The sequence below is a fragment of the Schistocerca americana genome, chromosome 3 (genome assembly GCF_021461395.2).
Source record: "Schistocerca americana isolate TAMUIC-IGC-003095 chromosome 3, iqSchAmer2.1, whole genome shotgun sequence".
NCBI lineage: Eukaryota > Metazoa > Arthropoda > Insecta > Orthoptera > Acrididae > Schistocerca > Schistocerca americana.
The window spans coordinates 333,205,275-333,229,008 of NC_060121.1; the positions used below are offsets into that span (position 1 = coordinate 333,205,275).

General features: G+C 38.0%; 1 protein-coding gene across 2 annotated transcripts in view; it reads left to right on the forward strand.

Moving 5' to 3' along the window:
- Positions 1 to 23,734, forward strand: part of LOC124607222 (receptor-type tyrosine-protein phosphatase N2) — a 445,587-nt gene that overhangs the window by 240,341 nt on the left and 181,512 nt on the right. For both annotated transcript variants that reach the window (XM_047139493.1, XM_047139494.1), the window contains exons 4-7: positions 8,262 to 8,393; positions 9,552 to 9,636; positions 12,346 to 12,460; positions 22,605 to 22,850. In XM_047139493.1, the coding sequence (XP_046995449.1) occupies positions 8,262 to 8,393; positions 9,552 to 9,636; positions 12,346 to 12,460; positions 22,605 to 22,850 (578 nt within the window). The remainder of the gene's footprint in view (positions 1 to 8,261; positions 8,394 to 9,551; positions 9,637 to 12,345; positions 12,461 to 22,604; positions 22,851 to 23,734) is intronic.

A 23,734-nucleotide genomic window follows, 5' to 3' on the forward strand; every position in this document is an offset into this window, starting at 1 on the left:
GAGACTCGGTAGGGAACTCGTTGTGGAGACTCTTGGACAAACAAGGTTTTGAAATAGTTGTTTATTCCAGACAGGACTAACTAATACACTGGAGGATAGTTCTAGGGTTAGAAAAAGCATGAATAACACTGTGCAGAAGTCCCAGGAGTGGATGCTAACCACAGTAGCAAACACTAGCAGCATCTTAAGGCAACAACCTAGTTCAAAACATAATGTGACACTGTTCACTGAGGCACTCCAAGTGAGATAGCAAACTTGTGTAGCTGGACCGCGGCTTGAGTCGACGGACGTGGATTCGACGCCCAGATCGTCTGACTGAGAACTCCGCCAAAATGCGGAATTCAGAGGTTTTAAAGAGCCGCATGGGGGCACTGTTTTTCCCACTTAAAGCCACCGAGCCAATCCCGCAGGTCTCTTGCAGGCGCCTGCCAATCACGGTTTAGTTATGTCCCGTCTAATGCTCCTAAGGCATTGTTCAGCTGAAAGCTAAACGTAACTGCTCTGCCAAATAAGGCTTGCAACATATTATTATAAATCATTTGTCCCCGCCCCTTGGACTCCCCTGAGTAGGGATTGCTAGGTCAACAGTTTTTGGCGTGTTCGCTCTCTTTCTAACCCTTGTGAGCCTACTGACGTTGCTGTTCTCAGGGCTGCTATGAAGCTGACTTTATATGCTAGTACATGCCTGTTGGTTATAAAGTTCTACGGTGGTAACCTGCCACAGCGTCTAGACGACATATGAAGTTACATGTTAATTCCTTGAAGAGTAACTAGCGCCCTCGGACCACGTCTTGGGGCGTCTGCATTTTCGCAAGGCTCTCCTCTTATGGTTTACTTCATGTAACAATATCTCTCCTAGTTTCGTCTGCCCTCAGCATCGTCTCTGCTTCCGTACCTTGGAGCGCCTGTCCTCCTTTCGCACAGCTTCAAGATAACACTACAGTAGCTAGGAATAATCAATATACACTCCTGGAAATGGAAAAAAGAACACATTGACACCGGTGTGTCAGACCCACCATACTTGCTCCGGACACCGCGAGAGGGCTGTACAAGCAATGATCACACGCACGGCACAGCGGACACACCAGGAACCGCGGTGTTGGCCGTCGAATGGCGCTAGCTGCGCAGCATTTGTGCACCGCCGCCGTCAGTGTCAGCCAGTTTGCCGTGGCATACGGAGCTCCATCGCAGTCTTTAACACTGGTAGCATGCCGCGACAGCGTGGACGTGAACCGTATGTGCAGTTGACGGACTTTGAGCGAGGGCGTATAGTGGGCATGCGGGAGGCCGGGTGGACGTACCGCCGAATTGCTCAACACGTGGGGCGTGAGGTCTCCACAGTACATCGATGTTGTCGCCAGTGGTCGGCGGAAGGTGCACGTGCCCGTCGACCTGGGACCGGACCGCAGCGACGCACGGATGCACGCCAAGACCGTAGGATCCTACGCAGTGCCGTAGGGGACCGCACCGCCACTTCCCAGCAAATTAGGGACACTGTTGCTCCTGGGGTATCGGCGAGGACCATTCGCAACCGTCTCCATGAAGCTGGGCTACGGTCCCGCACACCGTTAGGCCGTCTTCCGCTCACGCCCCAACATCGTGCAGCCCGCCTCCAGTGGTGTCGCGACAGGCGTGAATGGAGGGACGAATGGAGACGTGTCGTCTTCAGCGATGAGAGTCGCTTCTGCCTTGGTGCCAATGATGGTCGTATGCGTGTTTGGCGCCGTGCAGGTGAGCGCCACAATCAGGACTGCATACGACCGAGGCACACAGGGCCAACACCCGGCATCATGGTGTGGGGAGCGATCTCCTACACTGGCCGTACACCACTGGTGATCGTCGAGGGGACACTGAATAGTGCACGGTACATCCAAACCGTCATCGAACCCATCGTTCTACCATTCCTAGACCGGCAAGGGAACTTGCTGTTCCAACAGGACAATGCACGTCCGCATGTATCCCGTGCCACCCAACGTGCTCTAGAAGGTGTAAGTCAACTACCCTGGCCAGCAAGATCTCCGGATCTGTCCCCCATTGAGCATGTTTGGGACTGGATGAAGCGTCGTCTCACGCGGTCTGCACGTCCAGCACGAACGCTGGTCCAACTGAGGCGCCAGGTGGAAATGGCATGGCAAGCCGTTCCACAGGACTACATCCAGCATCTCTACGATCGTCTCCATGGGAGAATAGCAGCCTGCATTGCTGCGAAAGGTGGATATACACTGTACTAGTGCCGACATTGTGCATGCTCTGTTGCCTGTGTCTATGTGCCTGTGGTTCTGTCAGTGTGATCATGTGATGTATCTGACCCCAGGAATGTGTCAATAAAGTTTCCCCTTCCTGGGACAATGAATTCACGGTGTTCGTATTTCAATTTCCAGGAGTGTATTACAACATGTTGCACTGTCATTCAAAAAATTCCATCGTTGTTTGGGAACATAAAGTCCACAAATGGCAGCAAATGGTCTCTAAAGAGCCAAACATAACCAAGGACCCAGGCCGTTCCGTGTAAATACAGCCCACACCATCAGGGAGCCAGCATCAGCTAGCCCATGCCTTGTTGAAAACTTGGGTCAATGGCTTCATGGGATCTGCACCACACTCAAACCCTATCATCAGCTCTTACCAACTGAAATCGGGACCTGTCTGATCAGGCCATGGTTTTCCAGTTGTCTATGATCCAACTGATATGGTCGTAAGGCCAGAGGAGGTGCTGCAGGTGATGTCAAGCTGTTAGCAAAGGCATCTGCTGTCATAGCCCATTAACGCCAAATTTCGCCACACTATCCTAACGGAGACATCAGTCGTACATCCCACACTGATTTCTGTGGTTGTCTCATGCAGTGTTGCTTGTCTGTTAGCACTGTCAACTCTACGCAAATGCCTCTCATTCGTCAAGTGAAGGCCGTCAGCCATTGCATTGTCGGTGGTGAGAGGTAATGCCTGAAATGTGGTATTCTCGTGACAAGCTTGACACTTTGGATCTCAGAATATTGAATCCATATCAATTTCTGAACTATAATGTTCCATGCATCTAGCTCCAAGAATCATTCTGTGTTCAAAGTGTGTTAATTCCCATCAAGCAGCCGTAGGCATGTCGGAGACCTTCTCACATGGATTGCCTGAGTACAAATGACAGTTCCACCAATACACGGCCCTCCTATATCTTGTGTACACGGTACTACTTCCATCTGTACGTGTGCGTATCGCTATCCCATGACTTTTGACGCCACAGTGTATAGTGGCTATGCAACCTCACCATACTAAGAAAAATCAGTGCTAAATGTTCTATGCTTCCCCTGTAGTCTGTGCTACAGGCAGGCTCAGCAGAATTATGCTACTGGGTAGATTGTTATGAGATACACTGCTTCTTGCCACTGTGTGTCGCTCCACAGCATGCCTTCTTACATGCGCACCACCATGACGATGACCTGAGTGGGTCCTATTCTCATGCAAACATGAGCACTAGTGCTGATGTTCATATGACCAATATTATATTTGTGAAGATGCAGAGGTCACTGGAGGTTATGTAGAATTTGGGACTTAACAAGGATGAGGAAATAAATAGGCCAAAGTTTATTCAAAGGAAATACCCTAGTATTCACCTACAGTGGTTTTGGCAAAACACTGAAATCTGAAAACTGGATTGCCAGATGTTTCAGTGTAACCTGCTGCACCACCTCACTTGGTACCATACTCATGGACTGATAGAAACTTTTGTACAGTGCATTTTTATTCCACTTGGACTCTGCCACTCATTTCATTTTTGTGGTAAAAAATAAAAATCAATTGAAGCTGAACAACTGAGTTGCACAAATGATTACCCACAGAGTTTTACAATTTTCACTCTGAGCAGGAGATGCCAGTATAAGCACTGAACATAAATGTCACTAGCACATTAAAGATTTTCCTAGAAAATTAAAATGAACCACTGTTAAAACACTCTACAAGTAAGATGACAGTAAAAGTGTAAATAATTGTCCAGTTTTGTAACTGAAATCGTTTTCTAAAATATTTTTCAGTTCATTTTTTAAAGAAGTGCACAGGAAAAAATGTCATATATAAGCTGAAATAACTTGTTTGGCACACCACAATTTGGTTCCCAGACTGGTTGCTCAACTGAGAAGCCATACATACATTTACTCACCAAATGTTGCTGTTATAGACAATTTGTAGGACAATAAAACTAGTTTGAACCCCTTGTAGCCTCTCCAAAGAATTTGAGTGTGTGGATGATGATATTGTTGTACAAAAACTTGTTTTTTGGAAATCATTGTGTTGCCACACCTACACTCAAACTGGTTTGAATCACATCAATAGCACAGCAAAAATATATGGTAACGATAATTTAGTTTTATAAAGGGCCAGAGTGTAGTCATACGCATAAGCAAATCATTTTGATAGAAATCACACAAATCGTCAATGGGTCATGGAATTAACTAACTTGCTTAATGACTGAGTGGACACTATTCACCACATCTGCTTCTTGTTGGGATGATGAATTAAATTGTTGATAATGTATTTACCAAAATTTTCCTAAATGCATCAATTTGTCCATATCTTAAAGGTTGTCCCCGAAATGACAGAATTGTTTTTTCACAGTTCTTTCTCCAGTGTACATAGTGAACCCAAATTCCACCAATATAATTCTGGAGGTGGTTTAGGGATTTTTTCTGACTATTTTGGTGGTATCTATTATCTCCAATGGCTCATTGCAAACTAATTATATTTAGTTTGGTTCCTTACCCCGTTTTATCTTTGAATGTGCAAATATCAATAGCAAGGGCTGTTTCTCTTGTGTGGAAACAAATTTGTTCCATTCACTTACCATATTTGCTGTTAACAACAGTAAAGCTCACATTGCTCTTTGCCCTCAAGTGTGTGTTCAGTATTGCTCAGCTCTGCCTTTGATTAGTTTTTCCAGCAGTAATAGTTATACGTTAATAATGGTACACAACAATGCGCATAGGTTTACTGATGAAGAGTTGGCCAGTATGTGCACCTCATATGTGGATTCACTGAATTCATTGGAAGAGCAGCACAGCAACAGTGTGCTGAACTGTTCCTGCAGGAACAAATCTGTCCAATAGATTAATCAGACATGTAAAATTTCTTTCAAAGCTATATACTTTTAAAAATATCTGTGGTATTCTATATACTGCAAAACTGCTTTTATTCAATCTCATGCATGAAAATGTGTATTTATCCTTTTAATGTGCAAATAAACTACATATAAATCAATTCCTATTCAGATTTATATCTTATTATTATATGTCCAATTTGCTACAAAAATTTAAATGCTGTACATGTGTGTGTCAAAAACCATCAAATCAAAAAGATTTCCTGTCTAACATGTTGTGTATGATGTATGTATAAAAAAATATTTATATGGTTAAAATAAACAGTAAATAAATAAACATCATCAGCAACCACATCATAGTGATTTAGCATTTGTTGTTTAGTTGCACTGCCCAATGTTTTGTGGTATAAATTATAGTTATTGCAAATTACAGGCTTTTTCACTGTTATGAAGGTATTTTCATGGAAACAAAGTAATTGGAGTAACAAACTGAATAAATCATAATTATGTGATTACTCTGTAATGAGCCACCAGAGACCAGAGATCCCTTATACTGACATACAGTACTCATAAAATACATCTGATCACTATCCAAAATCTTGTCAGTGCAGTTCTGGTTTATTTATTTATTGGTCCTGTGAATCTAGGACTGTACAATGTACAAAAGATATTGGACCATTCATTCATTACCCTACATATTCCTTCATTTTTTCTTTTTTTTTTTCAGACATCATTTTAACAAAAGATAAGATTATACAATATTTTCTTACTCTACACATTTTATAAAAATAGTCTTAATCAGTGAGGCAGTCTTGTTTTTCTAGGTATTCCCTTACTGTATAGAAGCAGTGCTTGACCAAGTAATCCTTCGCAGTTGAATTGAATTTGTTTAAGTCCATTAATTTGGGCAGTGCATTGTACAATTTGATGCCTGGGTGGAGTATGCCTTTCTGTAATAGCGCTGTGTTTGTCTGTTGTACATGTACATCATTTATTTGTCCTGTGTGGTAGCTATGTACAGATTCATTACGAGTGATTCTTGGGCTGCCGCTGTTTAGTTTTTCTTTTATAATAATTACATTTTCAAGTATATAAATACATGGAAGTGGTAGTATTTTATTTTTCCTAAATGGTTGCTTGCATGATTATCTTTCCGTTAATCTAATAATCTTTTGCTGACTAGCTCCACAATTTCCCCAAAACACTACACCATATTTCAATGTTGAATGAATGTAAGTAAAATATATGGTCCTAAGATTATCATGTGATATACAGTTTCTTATTACTCTCATTACAAAATATGTATTGCTCAGTTTTTTGTTCACATAGTCTACGTGTGTATCCCATTTCATGTTTTGTTGAATCCATACACCGAGAAATTTTGTACTCCCTGTTTTTTTCAATTTTTCGTCCACTTAGTTCTACATGAGGATTAGCTTGTGGCCTATTCTGGATGATGAAAATATCAATTTTTTTCGAGATTTATAATCAAACTGTTTGCATCGAAGTACTGTACTATCTTCTCTGTAACTGTCTTAATGTCATTTTCAAAGTTTCCTTCGCTACTTCCTGTAATTAAGATGCTGGTTTCATCTGCAAATTGATATAGATTACTGTTTATATGTGAATCGTTTACATACAGCAAGAACAGATTTTTACCCAATATAGAACCTTGGGGAACTCCATGTTTGACCACTAATAAATCTGACTGATGAGTTCTGACTCCCATTTACTTCATGTGTTATCTCTATGAGCTGTTTTCTTTCACGGAGGAATGATTTAACCCAGTTATGCGCTGCTCCCCTAATACCCCAGTTCTGAATCTTACCCAGTGATTTATCACAATTAATGGTATCAAATACTTTTGACAAGTCTGGGAATATACTTGTGGTATGTTTCTGCCTACATAGATAGCACAATTATTGCAAGCCATTTCTACTGACATTCCTCATCTATTGAACCAAAAAAAAAATATTTTGGAGACAGTAGTTTTTGTCTTATTATGAACAAAATACAGTATATGAATTTAAAAATCCCTTCACATACAACTATTCATGTTTTATTCAGTACATGATGCATTTCTGACCCTGTGGGTCCATCTTCAGGTGTAATTATACCTGAAGATGGACCTACAGGGGCCAAAATGCATTGTGTACTGAAAAAAAACATGAAAAGTTATGACTGAAGGCATTTTTTAATTCATACCTCGAGTATATTCTATACAGTCACGTTTGAAGCTGCAAAATGTGGATAAAATTAAATTAAAATACAATGTATTGAACTTGTCTTTATTTAAAAAATATCTACTAACCTAACCTGTGACATCTGTGTAGTTCATTAGCTGTAAGTTCACATACAAGTGAGAGAATAACAATTTATTTTATCAGTGTTATGTATCACATGATTTAGTGACAGTCAAAATGCCACTAAATGAACATGATATAATTGCACAACACAGATCAAAAGTTTAAACTCAAATTGTAATTAGCAACTAATGTTGATGGAACATCTTTCCATTTGAGATGAAAAGTGGGAATTAGTTTCATCACTACCCAGCCCGTCCCTTTTAGCATACAAATAGTGCAAACATTCTTCAATTACACAAAATCCTGAACATATTTACAATCACAGTACACAAAATAGTTATTGACAGATGATGGATAGCAGGGAAAAACTCCTTTCCCATATGTCGATGTAGTAGCATACAAAATAGCTACAAATGTATCCCCTGTATTTACTATTTTATTCACACAAACAAGTGCAAACATCCTTCAACTATATGAAATCCTGAACATATTTACAACCACAGCACACAAAGAAGTTATTGGCAGTTAATTGATGGAAAAATATCCCTTTCCAGTGTGTTGATGTAGTAACATCCAAAATTGCTACAAATTTATCCACTATATTTAATGCTTTATTTTGCAGTTGCTGAGATGCTGTTCGGGATAATGACAGGAACAATGTAAGAGATATTTATCTATTGGTGTGGTCTTTCTGGGTTGAAAATTAAAAAAAAATCATGTCATATGTGGATCCGCTTATGTTCCTACATGCAGCCACTGTAACTTTGGTACATATAAAGAAATGAAAATTTAATGGATCATTGTTTTGTGCTTTTGTCACATACATCTGAAGCTGTGTGTTCTCCACAGAGATGGGCTTGTGTTGTGTGTTGCAGACATCCTTTGGGGCACCAGGCTCTACGGGCACTACACCGCGAGATGTCAAGACTCTTCTCGCTCGGTTACCGTTGGAGCCATATCTACACACAATGCGTCCTCCAGCAGCTGCTAGACTCATTCAGACTTAAGTAAGTTGTCTCTCATACCCACTACTTAGAAAACTGTAATTACTTCTCACTTCTTGGAGGATTAAAATGTGCTCCAATGATGACATCATGTTTGTGGGGGATGAGGTTTCACTTTTAGTTTTTTGTAACATCTGGGGGTGAGCCTTGTGGTTGACAGGAAGATCCAGTTGTAAGTTTACGGCCAACCATAATACTGAGTCTTGCTCAAACCATATCATTTTCCATTTTAATTCCTAACTTGCGGGATTTGAGTTTCTCATCGACTGTGATAAGTGCACCACCTCTATTTTCCCATTCTCCTGTCCCTTCATTACATGCTTAGATCCACTCCCAAAAATCTCACAGTTGCCAATTTCAGGTTTTAGTCAGCTGTAACTCGATATTCAAAGAGTTTTATGAACTCAAGAAATTTGTTGCAAATTCTTCATCAATTGATCACTAGGATTTTAACAGTCTGATGTGTGTGTGTGGAGGGAGGATAGGCATTTCTTGGGTATTACACTAATACTTCAAGTATCCTACAGCTATCATTATATGGACTTGATGCAGAGACACCTAATCTAAAGAGCCCTTATAAATATCCAATAAACAGTCACTAGCTGGGTAGCAGCCTTGTCCATGCAGGGGGATCCTATAGTTCTCAACCGTAAATCACTTTACCATAAATTTATCTTGTGAGAAAACTGGACAAATGAGTAACTACTCAATTCTGGCCAATCAGCAAGTATCATATAAACACCTGGTATTGATAATGCATGGATATATGAAATAGAATTATCTACTAATTTCACTGATTGGTAAAACAAATACAAGGTTCTACATTATTAATGAACTGAGGTTCACTCAAGAAAGAGATTGGATTTTAAATTATCATGTCATGTTGTACATTGATATTTTTGTGCATGTGAGATCTGTATTATTCTGGACTTTTAGGAGTAGCAGATGTACATAAAAGCAATATGAATAGTCTTATTTGATACACAAGAAAATGTGATGGAAATGTTTAAAAATCTAAATATATAGAGTTATCAACTATCCTATGAAAACCACTTGCTAAATTCTAGAAACTGAATTATGTGTAATTAAATCTTGCACATTTTGTTATTTACTGATACAGTGTTAAAATTAATATAATTTATTATTATTGTGATGTTGCAGTGTGGCATGGGACAATGCAAAATGTGACCCACTCTCTGATCAAGACTTAGAATCTGCACTTGGAGCTATAGAAGGAGATGAAATGGTTAGTATCTACATCTTCATTCATTTGTATTTGTTTTGATGTATGACTGCCAAAAGTGGATGCTACACAGTTCCATACAGTTACTTAAGTATTAAAGAAGTGTTTTCTAGTAAAGTTTCTTTATGCATTGATAGTGATAGATACAGGGCAGAGACTATATAGACTCAGTGTTTCAATAAAATAATATTATTTATTTTCAATAGCACTTTTTTACTGACGATCATCGACTGGCAGTCAATGTTAAATGTGTGTATAATGATATGTCGAATTACATCCACTGTGACTAAATTCAGATGCACATTAAATCAGACTGAAACAAAGAGTAGTGGCAGTAAAATGTTTATTTTTTATCTCTCTTCTTTCCTTTAATAATAATGATTACACTTTAACTATTGAACAGACAGAACTGATCAAGACATCATTTGGTCTTTGATGTGTAAGTGTCTGGAGGAAAATAGAACCAGAACATAAGCCATCCTACACATTCAGGAATCACACTTTGGTGAATAGGACTGGAGCAAGACAAGTGGTTTGATTATTGAAACACAGATGGCATATACTAGTGTCTGACAACCTGGACTGCATGAAGACATGTAGTCTCCCTTATTTTTATTCTTAGTTAACTAGATATATGTCTTATTTGGGAGAATTTAATGTAGAGTACAATAGATATTATGTTTAGAGGCTGATGGAGAAAATAGTATTTAAAACTACAATTACTTCTTTTTGTGACACATTCTTTACTTGAAGCAAATAAGGTTTCTAAAAATAATGTTCTCTCCATTTTGAGGCACTCCAGTCTTCAAATCTGCTTTTACCACGACAGTAATTTTTCACATCAGTTGTGTTTTCAGTGATGGTGTACTACCAGTTTTACCCCATCTCAGTCTGGCCAACTGTTAAGGCTCAAATTGGACACCCAAAATAAAGCATACTTCCTTGCAAGGACATATCCATCAGTAGAAATGGGTGAAGGGGGGAACTGGATGAGAGAGCAGTTTATATTACAGTAATTTCATTGTGAATGATGAAATAATTTTGAGATTTCAAGACAAATGTCTCTGGGTGCACTGGTGACTAGTCAACATATATCACATATTAATGAATTCTTCAAACTTACACTGAAATAATGTATTTATCTCTTTGATGGGTCAGCATACCAGACTCTTTGTCTGCTCCCTACTGTGTTGCTTGACAGTTATAATCATTTTTCTTCACAAGATTTTCATTATGCAGATCAGTAGTATGTCACAGAATAGTTTTAGGCCCTATGTGAGTAATTGTTTTTCTTCTTCTCTTTGCTCCAGAAAACTCTACAAAAGATTAAATAACTTTTTATTCAGCAAACATACATTCCAATTTTAGGGTTTTAAGCAATGTGGTGTCATGTTACAGGACCAGGGAAAGAGTTTATATTAGCTCCAGAAAAACACTATTTTTGCTGGTACCATATTTCCTAGACATTGGATGAAGCTACATCTGAGTCTTACTTGAGCTATGACACTCCTTGACTTATCACTTAGTGAGATGATACAGTGATTAAGAGAATGGACACAGGAGATATGAATTTCACTCAGACAGGTTTCCTGTGTTCAGCACGTATGAAAGAGAAAGAAACTTCCTTCCTTCCTTTCTTCCTTTCCAGTGCCCTTGATCCAGCCAATGCCATGTATTGTCTGGTCTGGTACTTCTCCTATTCCAGGGAGAACCATTCATACCCACTTACAGGCTATTATTATGATCAGTATGTCACTCCAAAAGGCATTTTGAACCTACTGCTCCTGCCCCAGCGAGTAATGTGTTGACTGCTTCTGTCAGCATCTAGTGTAACCACACAGATATATGTGACATGTTGCACAGTGTTTGCACACTGTGCATTGGAGGCACAGGACCTAAAACCATACCAATCCCCATCATTAATCCATGAGGCAGATTCAAACCGGAGGCAGTCCAACTCACCATGTTCTGAAAGCAAGTGCTTTAACACACCCATCTAGTGGGGTGGGTTTATTAAATTAGAAGGAAACTGATATTTAATAATGTTCACACCATAAATTACTAGAGAATCCAGAGTACAGAAAAGACAATATTAAATACATTATAAACTCAACGGGAGATGGATAAACCTCTAGCAAACATTAAATCCTGTTTACTTTCAAAATAAAGTCAAAACATCACACACAATACTTAAATCCATTAAGACTTTTTCAGATAACTGGTACTTGTTCAGAACTTGAAAATGAGACAGTTGATGTAATGATTAAGGTACCATACTTGAACTTAGGAGGGTGTGATTGAAATCCTCATTAGGCTTTAATGATATGTGTGAAACAGGTTAGTCTTAGGATAGCGTTTGGAAACAATGCACTGGATAATTGCCCCCCCCCCCCCTTCTTTGCAACTAATGCCAACTGTAGTGACATGCTAAACTCAAGGCAAAAAAACTAAAAGACCAGTGTTTTTGCACATCACTCACTCAGGACTGAAACATGTCCAAAAAATGGAAATCCGAATTATACACTTAAGTTTTATAAATGTTTTATTCATTACCCACAGAGTTTTTTGATACCTTGTTGTCCACAACAAAGAAACGCTATGCTTTAGAAAACATTGCTACTGTAAAATGATTGTGTCATAGGAGTTGTTACTTTACAATTGCATTCTGTGATTTTCTATGTTAACCTCAACAAAAATTTTGTTCTCTTACAGCCAGCTCCACAAAGCTTGGCAGTGGTGAAATTTACTCCAAGTGCTGCCAATCCACATCCCCAATTTGCTGACGAAGTATATTATCCACCAATCACCGCACCAGAACCAATCAATGGTAAATATGATTCTGTATGCAATGCTGCTCTCTGTTAGTGTTCATAGATCTCAGCTTGAAGTAAAGTATGACCTGTTGCTAGAATTCCACTAATCTGCCACTCCTCTGTAAACTGCTATTAACTGCTAAGTGTTAAATGCAAGAAGCTAATAAGAGGAAATGACATAAAAATGATGACATTGTGATGAAGAGATAGAGGTTGAGAGTACCTAAAAGTTATTGCTGAGTGACCACACTAGCTCTTACCTTTTATATTTCATTTCTCATTTTGTCTCTTCTCCAAGGCCAGTTTAAGGCTCAAACAATACAAGAGCCCATTTGGAGCACCAAGCTTTGAGGAGCACCAGAGGCACACATGTACAACATTTGTATACAGGGTATATAATTAATTAGCATAGGAAAGTGACATAGCTGCACGTATATGATAATAGGAGCAAAAAACTTCCAGAAAACATGGGACTGTGAATGATCCAGTTGCAAGATAATTGCCAATGTGTGGATATGGTTTGCCACTGACTTCAATATCCAACGTTGTCCAAGTTAGCATAACTGTGTTTGAAACATCAACTTTTTAATTAAGTCCCAATTTACTTTGGTGCATATTTCATCCAGAGCCTACCTTAACAAAAAATTCAATACCACTCCAACACTTTAGGTGTTACAATTTAATGTATACTCATATCCATTAAATGTGGTGTTCTCTGTGTTGTCCTCACATTTTGAGATAACTCTGCATTTTTCTTTATAAAGGATTATTGTTTGTTTAAAAAACCCAGATCATCTTGTGAATCCTCTCAAGGCAGTAGAATTTACAGCACCAGTTCTTCAGATGCATCAGTGGAACAACTGTACAGTGGAGCTATTGTACACTTGGCTTTTGACCCCAGACAGAGAAATCCACAGGTCAGATGACCTTGGAAGCCAAAGTACAGGATGTAGTCAACCAATCTATTTTGGGCCACACTTGCACATTTGACGTATCCATGTATCAGCAGAAAAATGTCCCTATGGCCTATCATGTATGTACCACAGTCATCAAGACTACATAAGTTAAGGTAGTACAAGGGTGAAATTTGAGCCCAATTATATGGGGCTTAGTCAAAAAGATTACATTCTAAATATAGTTGCACAACTAGATGAACATTTCATACTAAAGTTATTGGCAGTTTATAACTGAATATTCACAAATATCTTATGAATAGTTTGTTTGGGGTCTCACATTTAAAGGACTAGCTTTAAGTATCATGCATTTTTTGTTCCACTTGGGCTTTTTGAACTTTAACATGGATGATGCAGTGCTCTAATATTCTGTTGCTATCGGCTTTCTTGTAGAATTCTAGAAGTTTTCAATTTGCTTTCTGCATCTATCTATCAGTGGTGTATTTTGAAGAATCATATATCTGGCTGCAAAACTTCTCAGGGGTACCCTTCGGGAAAACTGAGTAGATGCCTTGGAGACTTTTAAATAGTATACTGAAGGTAGTTATGATTCTAAATCAGATGTTTTTGGAAGAAACAGTGGCACTGGAATGGCAAGAAAGCTCCAATAATTCAGACTCTGTTGTACAGTGGTCTGGTAAGAAATTATGGTTAGGATCAATTGGATCAGCAAAGCTGTGGACCTACCTGAAAGTTTTGGGAGTGTTTTGAAGAAGATGAGGTCAGGAGAGTGTAATAAAAGTGTGATAACAATTATAAAAGTGCTTACTGACAATCTTGGATATCATTCATTCAGACTTTGAAAAAGAAGAGAAAATTTGGCCAAGAAGAGTGAAGAAGCAATTTATCTATGAGCCTAACAAAGATGCAGACAACTCTTTAAGGTAAAATTTTTGCCTTATATACAGCTATCTGCTCACTAAAAGATGGATATGAGCTTATGGATGGTCATAGTAAGGGCGTCCGCTCCTATACAATATTCATAATCTGCACATGTGGGGTAGAGGGAAACTTAAAGCTGCATGCATGGCTCTTGAGCCTTTAAATGATGGCGATGAATGTGACATCTGTGTGAAAGAACTAAATGATGAAATTTCGATCTTAGTGCCAAATCTTCTCCACTATCTTACAAGACAAAAGGCAATTTCATTGCCAATTTTTCCAATATGTTTGTAAACTTACAAAGCCTAACTTCACCTAAATCTCTGGCTAGTGGTGAAAGGAGTTTTTCAAAACTTAAGTTGATAAAGACACATCTAAGGTCAATACTTTCTCAAAACCAATTAACTAGACTATCATCTTTGCAAATTAAAAGTGACACCTAGAAGTCAATAGATTCAGATTCTGTTTTGAAAGATTTTGCCTAATTAATGACCAGAAAAAATTCAGTATGATGTTTTTACGAATGGGAACATTATCAGTACATATAATGAAGAACTATAGGAATTATAGATGATTCTATTAATACAAAATTTCTCTTTCAATCTCAAACACATTTTTGTGCTCTCCTTTTCAGTCACATACATGACAATTTTGGCCAACAATTATCAATTTTCAACTACTTTCATAGCAAATTTTCTGAAATTTAAGTGCCTGTTGGTGAGTTTTCTTTACATGTAACATTCAGTTTATGCAGTGTTGTATGCTCAACACATCAATATGAAATTGGTTGAGTTTTGTATTTCTGCCCCATTTTTTTCTCATGAAAATTTAAGTATTTGTAAATTATAGAATTAAAAAGTTCAGTCATTAAACAAAAAGTATCAAAAATTTTACATTTTCTTTCTTTTCACCCATTTTGATAGATAACACATTTCTGCCGACCCTGGAACTGTATAAAACGTCTAGTTCCTTCTGCTCTCATGAAAACCTACCAAAGTTCTAATACATTTGTTAATTGGAAATAAGTTGTTCAATCTTTTAATATTTAGCACTGAAATAGGATCAGATTTTTTTCTGTTACAGTGGAATATGAACGTAGTGCTTATTTTAAAAGAAAGGAAACCAACCCATTTATACAATCTCTAGACATATATTTATTTCTAGAGGTCTTAACAAGACCCCAAAGGATAGACATCTAATGTTTGAAAGGAGATGGGGTGGGGTTGAGAGTGCAGGAGTGCAACTGATATGTCGATTTCTGGGAAGATGGGATAAGAGTTCTGTTATTGCTTCATGGGGCATTGTTTATTTTTGTTGCATTTAGTACACATTTTTTCAATTTTAAATACCACTGCAATTTACAAGAGTTGTGCAGACAGTCAGAAAGTAATCGAGAAATCTGCTATCCATAATCTCCAGTCCACAAGTCCACAGTCCAGCTCATTACTCTGGAATAAAATGCCCTAACTTTCTATTTATAATCAAAAGGCGTCAGGAACTGTGTCATTAAAAAAAAGTTTACTGCTTTAACAAATCAATATATTCAATAAAAGTTCACAAGCCCAAATTATTATTTTTGAAATTCGTTAAAGTTTTCCATTCATAATTACCACTCATTACAGTTGAGAGATGACTTCTACTCAAAGTTCCATGTACTGCTAATTATTGCTCCATCTATTAATTAGGTACAATTAATTGCTTGCCTTTAGTGAATAAGCTACACCACTTGCCACATGGTTTACTAGAACACTATAGGTGGCATACAAGATAAAATCATCGAAACTGAAACACAGTCTGTCCAACAAATTACCCATCGAAGAAAGTTCATCTCTACACATAAAAAAAAGCTCTGTCTTCCCCTACAGTTTTTAGTTTTGCCCCTCTACTGTTCTTTCTCCCACCATGGAAGTAATTCCCTGATGCCTTGATACCTGTCCCGTCATCCCGTCCCTTCTTTTTATCAGTGTTTTCCATATATTTCTTCCTTCAAAAATTCTGAGGAGAACCTCCTCATTCCTTACCTTATCAGTCCAACTGTTTTTTAACATTCTTCTGTAGCACTACATCTCAAACACTTTGATTCTCTCCTGTTCCATTTTTCCCAACATCAATGATTCACTACCATACAATGCTGTGCTCCATACATACATTGTCAGAAATTTCTTCCTCAACTTAAGGCCTATGTTTGATATTAGTAGACATCTCTTTGCTAGGAATGCCCTTTCTGACAATGCTAGTCTCCATTTGATATCCTCCTTGCTCCATCTATCTTGTGTTATTTTGCTGTCTAGGTACCAGAATTACTTAATTTCATTTTTTTTTGTGATCCATAATTTTGATGTTAAGTTTCAAAGTATTTCATTTGTGTTACATCTCATTACCTTTGTCTTTTTCCAGTTTACTCTCAATCTGTATGCTGTACTCATTAGACTAATCATTCCATCCAATTCTTCTTCATGTTCACAGATTGTAGCAATGCTATCAGCAAATCTTATCACTGATATCCTCCTGCCCTGAATTGTAATATTTTATTTTATATCCATGATTGCCTCTTCAATGAATAGATCGAACAGTAAGGGCAAAAGACTGAATCCCTGTCTTATACCCTTTTTAACCAGAACACGTCATTCTTTGTTCCCTCTTGGTTCTTGTACATGCTGCATATAACCCTTCCTTCCCACTAGCTTACTCCTATTTTTCTTTGAATTTTGAAAATCTTCAACTGTTTTACATTGTCTTCTAGGTGAACATATGCTATGAACACGTCTTCATTTTTCCTCAACCTTCCTTCTACTGTCAAGTGCACCATGAGAACTGCCTCTTCAGTGCCTTTACCTTTCACAAAGCCAAAGCGATTGTTATCTAATTGATCCTCAATTTTGTATTCCATTCTTCTGTATATTATTCTTGTCAACAGCTTAGATGTAGGAGCTGTTAAGGTGACAATTTGATAATTTTCACACTTGTCGACCCTTGCTATCTTTGAAACTGTGTGGACAATATTTTTATGAAAGTCTGATACGTCGCCAGTCTCGCAGATTCTACAGACCAACTTGAACAGTCATTTGGTTGCCAGATTCCCCAACGACTTTTAGAAATTCTGGTGGAATGTTATCTTTTTGTTCTACCTTATTTGATCTCAAATCTTTCAGAGTTCTTTTAAATCCTAACTCTAATACTGGATCCCTTATGTCATCTCTATCAACTCCAATTATTATTCTTCTAAAATGCCATCTGACAAGTCCTCCTCCTCATAGATGCCTTCATCATACTCTTTCCTCCTACTTGCTCTCTCTTCTGAGTTTAACAGTGGAATTCCTATTGCACTCTTGACATTACCACCCTTGCTTTCAATTTTACTGAAGGTTGTTTTCACTTTTCTATATGCTGAATCATTCCCCTTGACAACCATTTCTTTCTTGATTTCTTCATCTTTTTTTCTGCAGCCAATTCACCTTAGCTGCCCCGCATTTGCTTTTTATTTATACTGTCTTGGATTGCAAAATTTACCCCAGCACTGGAAGACTGTTGTAAATAGAAAATGATAATATCTTATTGATGACTAAAGTCTCTGTTATGCGTATATTTTGTGTCTATGAAACATGGAAAAACACTATGCACCAACTCATCTGCAGAGTAAACATTTCAACTGTCAAAATTTTATCAGTAAATTGTCAAAGTGTTCACAACGAAGTTCCCAAATTTACTGCCCTTTAGGAAAGTTCTAGAACTCAAATTATCCTTGGGACTGAGCGCTGGCTGTAACCTGAACCAGAAAATTGGGAGATATTTTGCGACTCATGGAACATATATCAGAAACACAGACTAAATGCCATAAGAGAGGGAGTGTTCATTGCAGTTGACAAAAATATTTTCTCTGTTAAGGGCAAAGCTGAGTGTGACAGTGAAGTTAAATGGTTGCATATAACAGGCCTATGTGGAACCAAGTTAATTGTTGGATTTTTTACCACCCACCCAATTCCGCTGTGACAGTTCTAGAGTCATTCAAAGGAAGTCTATGGTCAATAGCATGTAAATACCCAGATCATGTTGTACTAGTTCGAGGCGACTGTCACCTACTGAATACAGACTGGGGCATCTATGGATTCATTCCAGGCAGTTACAGACAGTCTTGTGAAGTACTTTCAAACAACTTTTCTGATAACTGTCTTGAGCAGCTAGTTCACTTGCCCACACACAATGGAAATATCTTAGACCTAGTAGCTACAAACAGGCCAGACATTATCAAAAGCATCAGTATAGAGATGGGCATTAGTGATCATGATGTCATAATAGTAACTATGGTTATGAAAGTTAGTAAATCAGTCAAGAAGGCTAGAAGAATGTTTCTGCTTGAAAATGCAGCTAAACAGTTGTTAACATCTCACTTAGACAATGAAATGACATCACTTAGTTCCAGTAATATAATGTAGAGGAATTATGGGAAAAGTGTAAGCAAATTGTAAATTGTGGCCTGGATAACTCTGTGCCTAGTAAGGGAATTAAGGACAGAAAGACCCACAATAGTTTAACAGTGAAACTTGGAAAATGCTGAGGAAGAAAAAGCTGTTGCCTCAGAGAATGCACATATGATGACAGGCAAAGGTCAGCAGAGATTTTTGTGTCTGTGAAAAGATCTATGCATGAAGCAAACAACAACTACCACTGCCATACCTTAGCAAAAGATCTAGGTGAGAACCTGAGAAAACTCTGGTCCTTCGTAAAACTGATAAGTGAGCTTAAGGCTTCCATCCAGTTAATCGTTCACCAGTCTGGTGTGGCAGTTGAAGATATCAAAACAAGAGCACAAGTTTTGAATTTCACATTTAAGAAATTGTTCATGCATGAGAATTATACAATTTGACCACTAAACAGACTCTCTTATGGACAACATAGTAATAAGCAGCTCTTACATAGAGAAATAACTGAAAGATTTGAAAAGAATTACCAGGTCTGGATCGAATCCCAATATGGTTTCACAAAGAGCACTCTACGGCATTGGCCCCTTACTGAGCCTGGATTTATCCTAAATCTCTGGTGCAGTGCAAAGTCACAAACAATTGGAAAAAAGCAGAGATGACTCCTGTTTATAAGAAGGGTAAAAGAATGTATCTGCAAAATTACAGACCAATATCCCTAACATCGGTTTGCTGCAGAGTCCTTGAACATATTCTCATTTCAAATGTAATGAATTTTCTTGAGATCAATGGTGCCACACTGCAAACTGTTAACAGTGGTACGAGCATATGGAATAGGTTCCCAGATATGCAAATGGCTTCAAGACTTCTTAAGTAATAGAACCCAGTATGTTGTCTTTGACAGTGAGTGTTCATCAGAGACAAGGGTATTGTCAGGAGTGCCCCAAGGAAGTGCAGTAGGACCACTGTTATTTACTATATACACAAACGATCTGGTGGATATGGCGGCAGCAGTCTGTGATTCTTTGTTGATGACGCTATGATGTACAGTATGGTGTCAAAGATAAGTAACTGTAGGAGGATGCATGTTTACTTAGATAAAATTTCTAGCTGGCATGATAAACGACAGCTATCTCAGAACGTAGAAAAAATGTAAGTTAATGTGGATGAGTAGGAAAAACAAACCCATAATGTTTGGATACGGTATTAGTAGCATCCTGCGTGACACAGTCATGTTGTATAAATACATGAGTTAACGCTGCAATGTGATATGAAATGGAATGAGCATGTGAGGATTGTGGTAGGAAAGGTGAATGATTTACTTTGATTTATTGGGAGATTTTTGAGAAAGTGTGGTTCATCTGTAAAGATCACACATAGGATGTTAGTGTGGCCTACTCTTGAGAACTGCTTGATGTTTTGGGATCCATACTAGGTCCGATTAAAGGAAGACCTCAAAGCATTTCAAACGCAGGCTGATAGATTTGTTACCAGTAGGTCTGAAAAACATGTTAAGTGGTACAGAGATGCTTTGGTAAATCATATGGGAATCCCTAGAGGGAAAGTGACATTTGTTTAGAAGAACACTACTGAGAAAATTTAGGGAACTGGCATCTGACTGCAGAACAATTGTACTGCCACCAATATAGATTATGCATAAAGACCATGAAGATAACATATGAAAAATTAAGGCTCATGTGAAGGCATTTAGAAAGTCATTTTGCATAAGTAAAGCAACTGATTAATTAGTGCTACAGGGTGTCCTCCACCATTCCCCATACGGGTGGCTTGCGAAGTATGTATGTAGACGTAGATGCAGGCTCTCACAGCAAGGACCTGCAATGTATTCTGAAACAGAGATCCATATAAGTTGCAGACCTTTAACTGGCAGCGGCAACAACAGTTTATTTTCTGGTGCCTGCCATAGAAGACAGGAGGCAGGCTTAAGTCGTTTAGCAAAGATGCTGTGATTTATGAACTCTCAAATATTTGGCAACAATCCTCTCTTCAGCTTAAAACAACTCAAACTACTACAATTATGAAACTTCAGAATTCTAAACTGATTGAGATATTTAAACCTGAATTTTTGGACCATAAAAAAATTATAACTTTAAAATGGACTCCTAAAATGTTTTGATAATTTGAAAAGGAACACTATAGCTTGAAGTCATGTAATAACAAGAGCTGCAAACAATTTTAATTAGTTTCATTGTGGCCACATGACTTGTAGCTTATACTATGGAACCAGAGAGCTGGTGCTCTATTAGTGTAAACCAAATCAACACCGGTAAGCAGGACTGTTAATGCCTTTCATGAGAGCCAGCACTGAGGGCATAAACAAATGTTCAGACACACTCACAGGGTAGCATCTTCACAATAACACCATGTTCTGCTTGCATATTTCATAACAATTTTCAGCCACTTTCTAGCAATAATGACTCCAATCTTCAAACATGAGCATCGTTCACCATATGGGGTACCAAAAGCAAGTTGCATCAACAGGCCATTAGGGAAGGCTGAACTAAATCCACCAGCACCTAGAAGCAACTGCTTTGAAGCCAAGTTAGCAGAACAATACCAAAGCGTAGGGAAATCACTTATCCAGTGCTCAGATAGCATAACATTGATAAACACTCCATTCCATTGATGCTACATAGTATGAAGTAATACACACCATTATCCGACCTGTGGTCAGCAAGCCACAGTCACTTTAGTATACAGTTATACCAAATTCGGAGTAGAAAAAGGATTTATGTGGAACCTCAATTCTCATAGTTGTAACATCATTAGTAACTTCATTGTTCACAACAAAACTATGCCACCCTATAGCCTAACATTCACAAATTTAGTTAAATAGACATGATGCCTGAACCTGAGTGAGAGTAAACCACACAAAGCACTGACTCATATTCCAATTCAGCAATGTAATGACAGCAACAATCTGCACCGGTAACAACAAACGTAAAAGACAAGCAATCTAAAGTAACACCCATGATTCAATTTTGTTCCTCATGCTATTCATCAACAAAGTCATTGCAAGCCCCAATTGACCAATTTGTTCCATAAATGTAGGCATCCAATAGCCTATCTGACATACAAACTGGAAAGACCTACTGGTCTAAAAAAGCTGTCTCTGGCACTCATTACAAAAAAATCTGTCACTGTCCTGCAGAAGTCATACCACACGATGAAGAGAGACTGCCACACCAGCTAACTGCACCTCACTGGCCTGAAGCACTCACATGACAACCTGGACACTTCCCATGTGAGAGTGATACCATAGAAACAAGTGTCATGTTGCATAGACACTGTGATCCAAATTGCCAAGTGGATGGACACCTGTCACGACACCAAGAATACAAAAACTCTCATATCCAAGTGCAATAATAGTTAGTTAACCAGTCCATGACAGCCACACATTTCCGAGTATTTCTGCTTTCATGCCAATTCCCATTGCATAATTAAATAGGACTTACAAATTTCTCAAGTCTCTATGTTTTTTAACTATACATTATTATGTAGTTAACTATATATTATTACTCCATCAACATATGTACATTACAATGGTTATTTCTGTACCTGATTATCATTGAGTATAAAAAATAATCACAATTATTTTCTCTGTAACATCACTGGAAAATGTCACCATTTGTTTCCATATGTACTAGGGCAGCTTACATAAATGCTCTTTAGATAATGGTGGAAAGAGACTCACAATATGTGAAATCACATAGATTAATTTCCCTCTGATTATATGCAACAATGAGTCTTCATGAAGTCCTTTATAACTTTGAACATGAAATTGTCAATATTAACTGTAGTTATACATCATTCTGTGTAATTATATACCACTTATAATAAAAATTTTCACTGTTATAACTGCAATTTTTCTTTTCTGTTTGAAGTTCTAGATGAAGATGGCAATTATCGTACAATAGTTGCAAAGAAAGCAGAAAGAATTCCTGGAATTTTTGAGGCCAACCCAGATGTGGCATCTTGGCGCAACATCTTGGGTGTGGACTTACCGACAGTGGAGGAGAGAGCTGCTCCCAGCAGCTTCTCTCGTGAATATAACACTCCTGAACAATTCCGCCAGGGCTACGAGACCCGCGACCGTGCAGGGTACACAGAAGGTGGACCTGTACTCCAAGGTATTCCTATGAGAGTCTTTCAGTAAGATAATCAAGTAGTACTGTCATCAGCACTAACAATAGGCTGCAGGCCAATAGGTACATCAGACCAGTTTATGTGGTATTAAGCCTCATGCTTTGATAGGGGCTGAGATAATTTAGACCCAAATACTAGTTAACTATTTAAATTGTAAAGATGTTGTGTAATAATGTAGTCCATGAATGTTCAGTACACAAAACATGTGTTTTTATTATTTCTTTCTGCTTGAATGCAATATGCTTGCTGTATCAACTAATGTAGCACAACAATCCACACGCTCTCTCTCAAATGTGCTTATAACACATACATACATAGGAACATGTGCATACACACACACACACACACACACACACACACACACACACACACAAAGAGAGAGAGAGAGAGAGAGAGAAAGATATAAACAAACACTGCAAATATTCTGAGGATGTATAAGTGATTGTCGCTTGTTTAACACAATAATTAAATTAGAATATGGCTGTATTCTGTTCTGTACGTACTGAAATATGACTTTCAGTCAAAGTAGTATATGTCTATGTATAGGACTGGATATTCTTTCTTTAAATCAACAACTGTGCAAAGGTTTAATTCACAGATGTGCGAAATGTCTCTGAACTGCATTGGGTATGAAGATTAGTAGAATGTTCAGGCACTGCTTTTATTTATATTGTCATGTTTACACTATGTAATACTATATTTTTATGTGTTAGTTATATTTCAATAATGTGATTTGGAAGGTTTTTGCTGAAACAGTATGTGGTATATTTCTATAAGGATTACTTATACGCACAAGAGTATCTTCCACATGTGTGTTAGAATACTCATATCAAATATATCTATTGGTGATTTTGGCTTGAAGATGTTT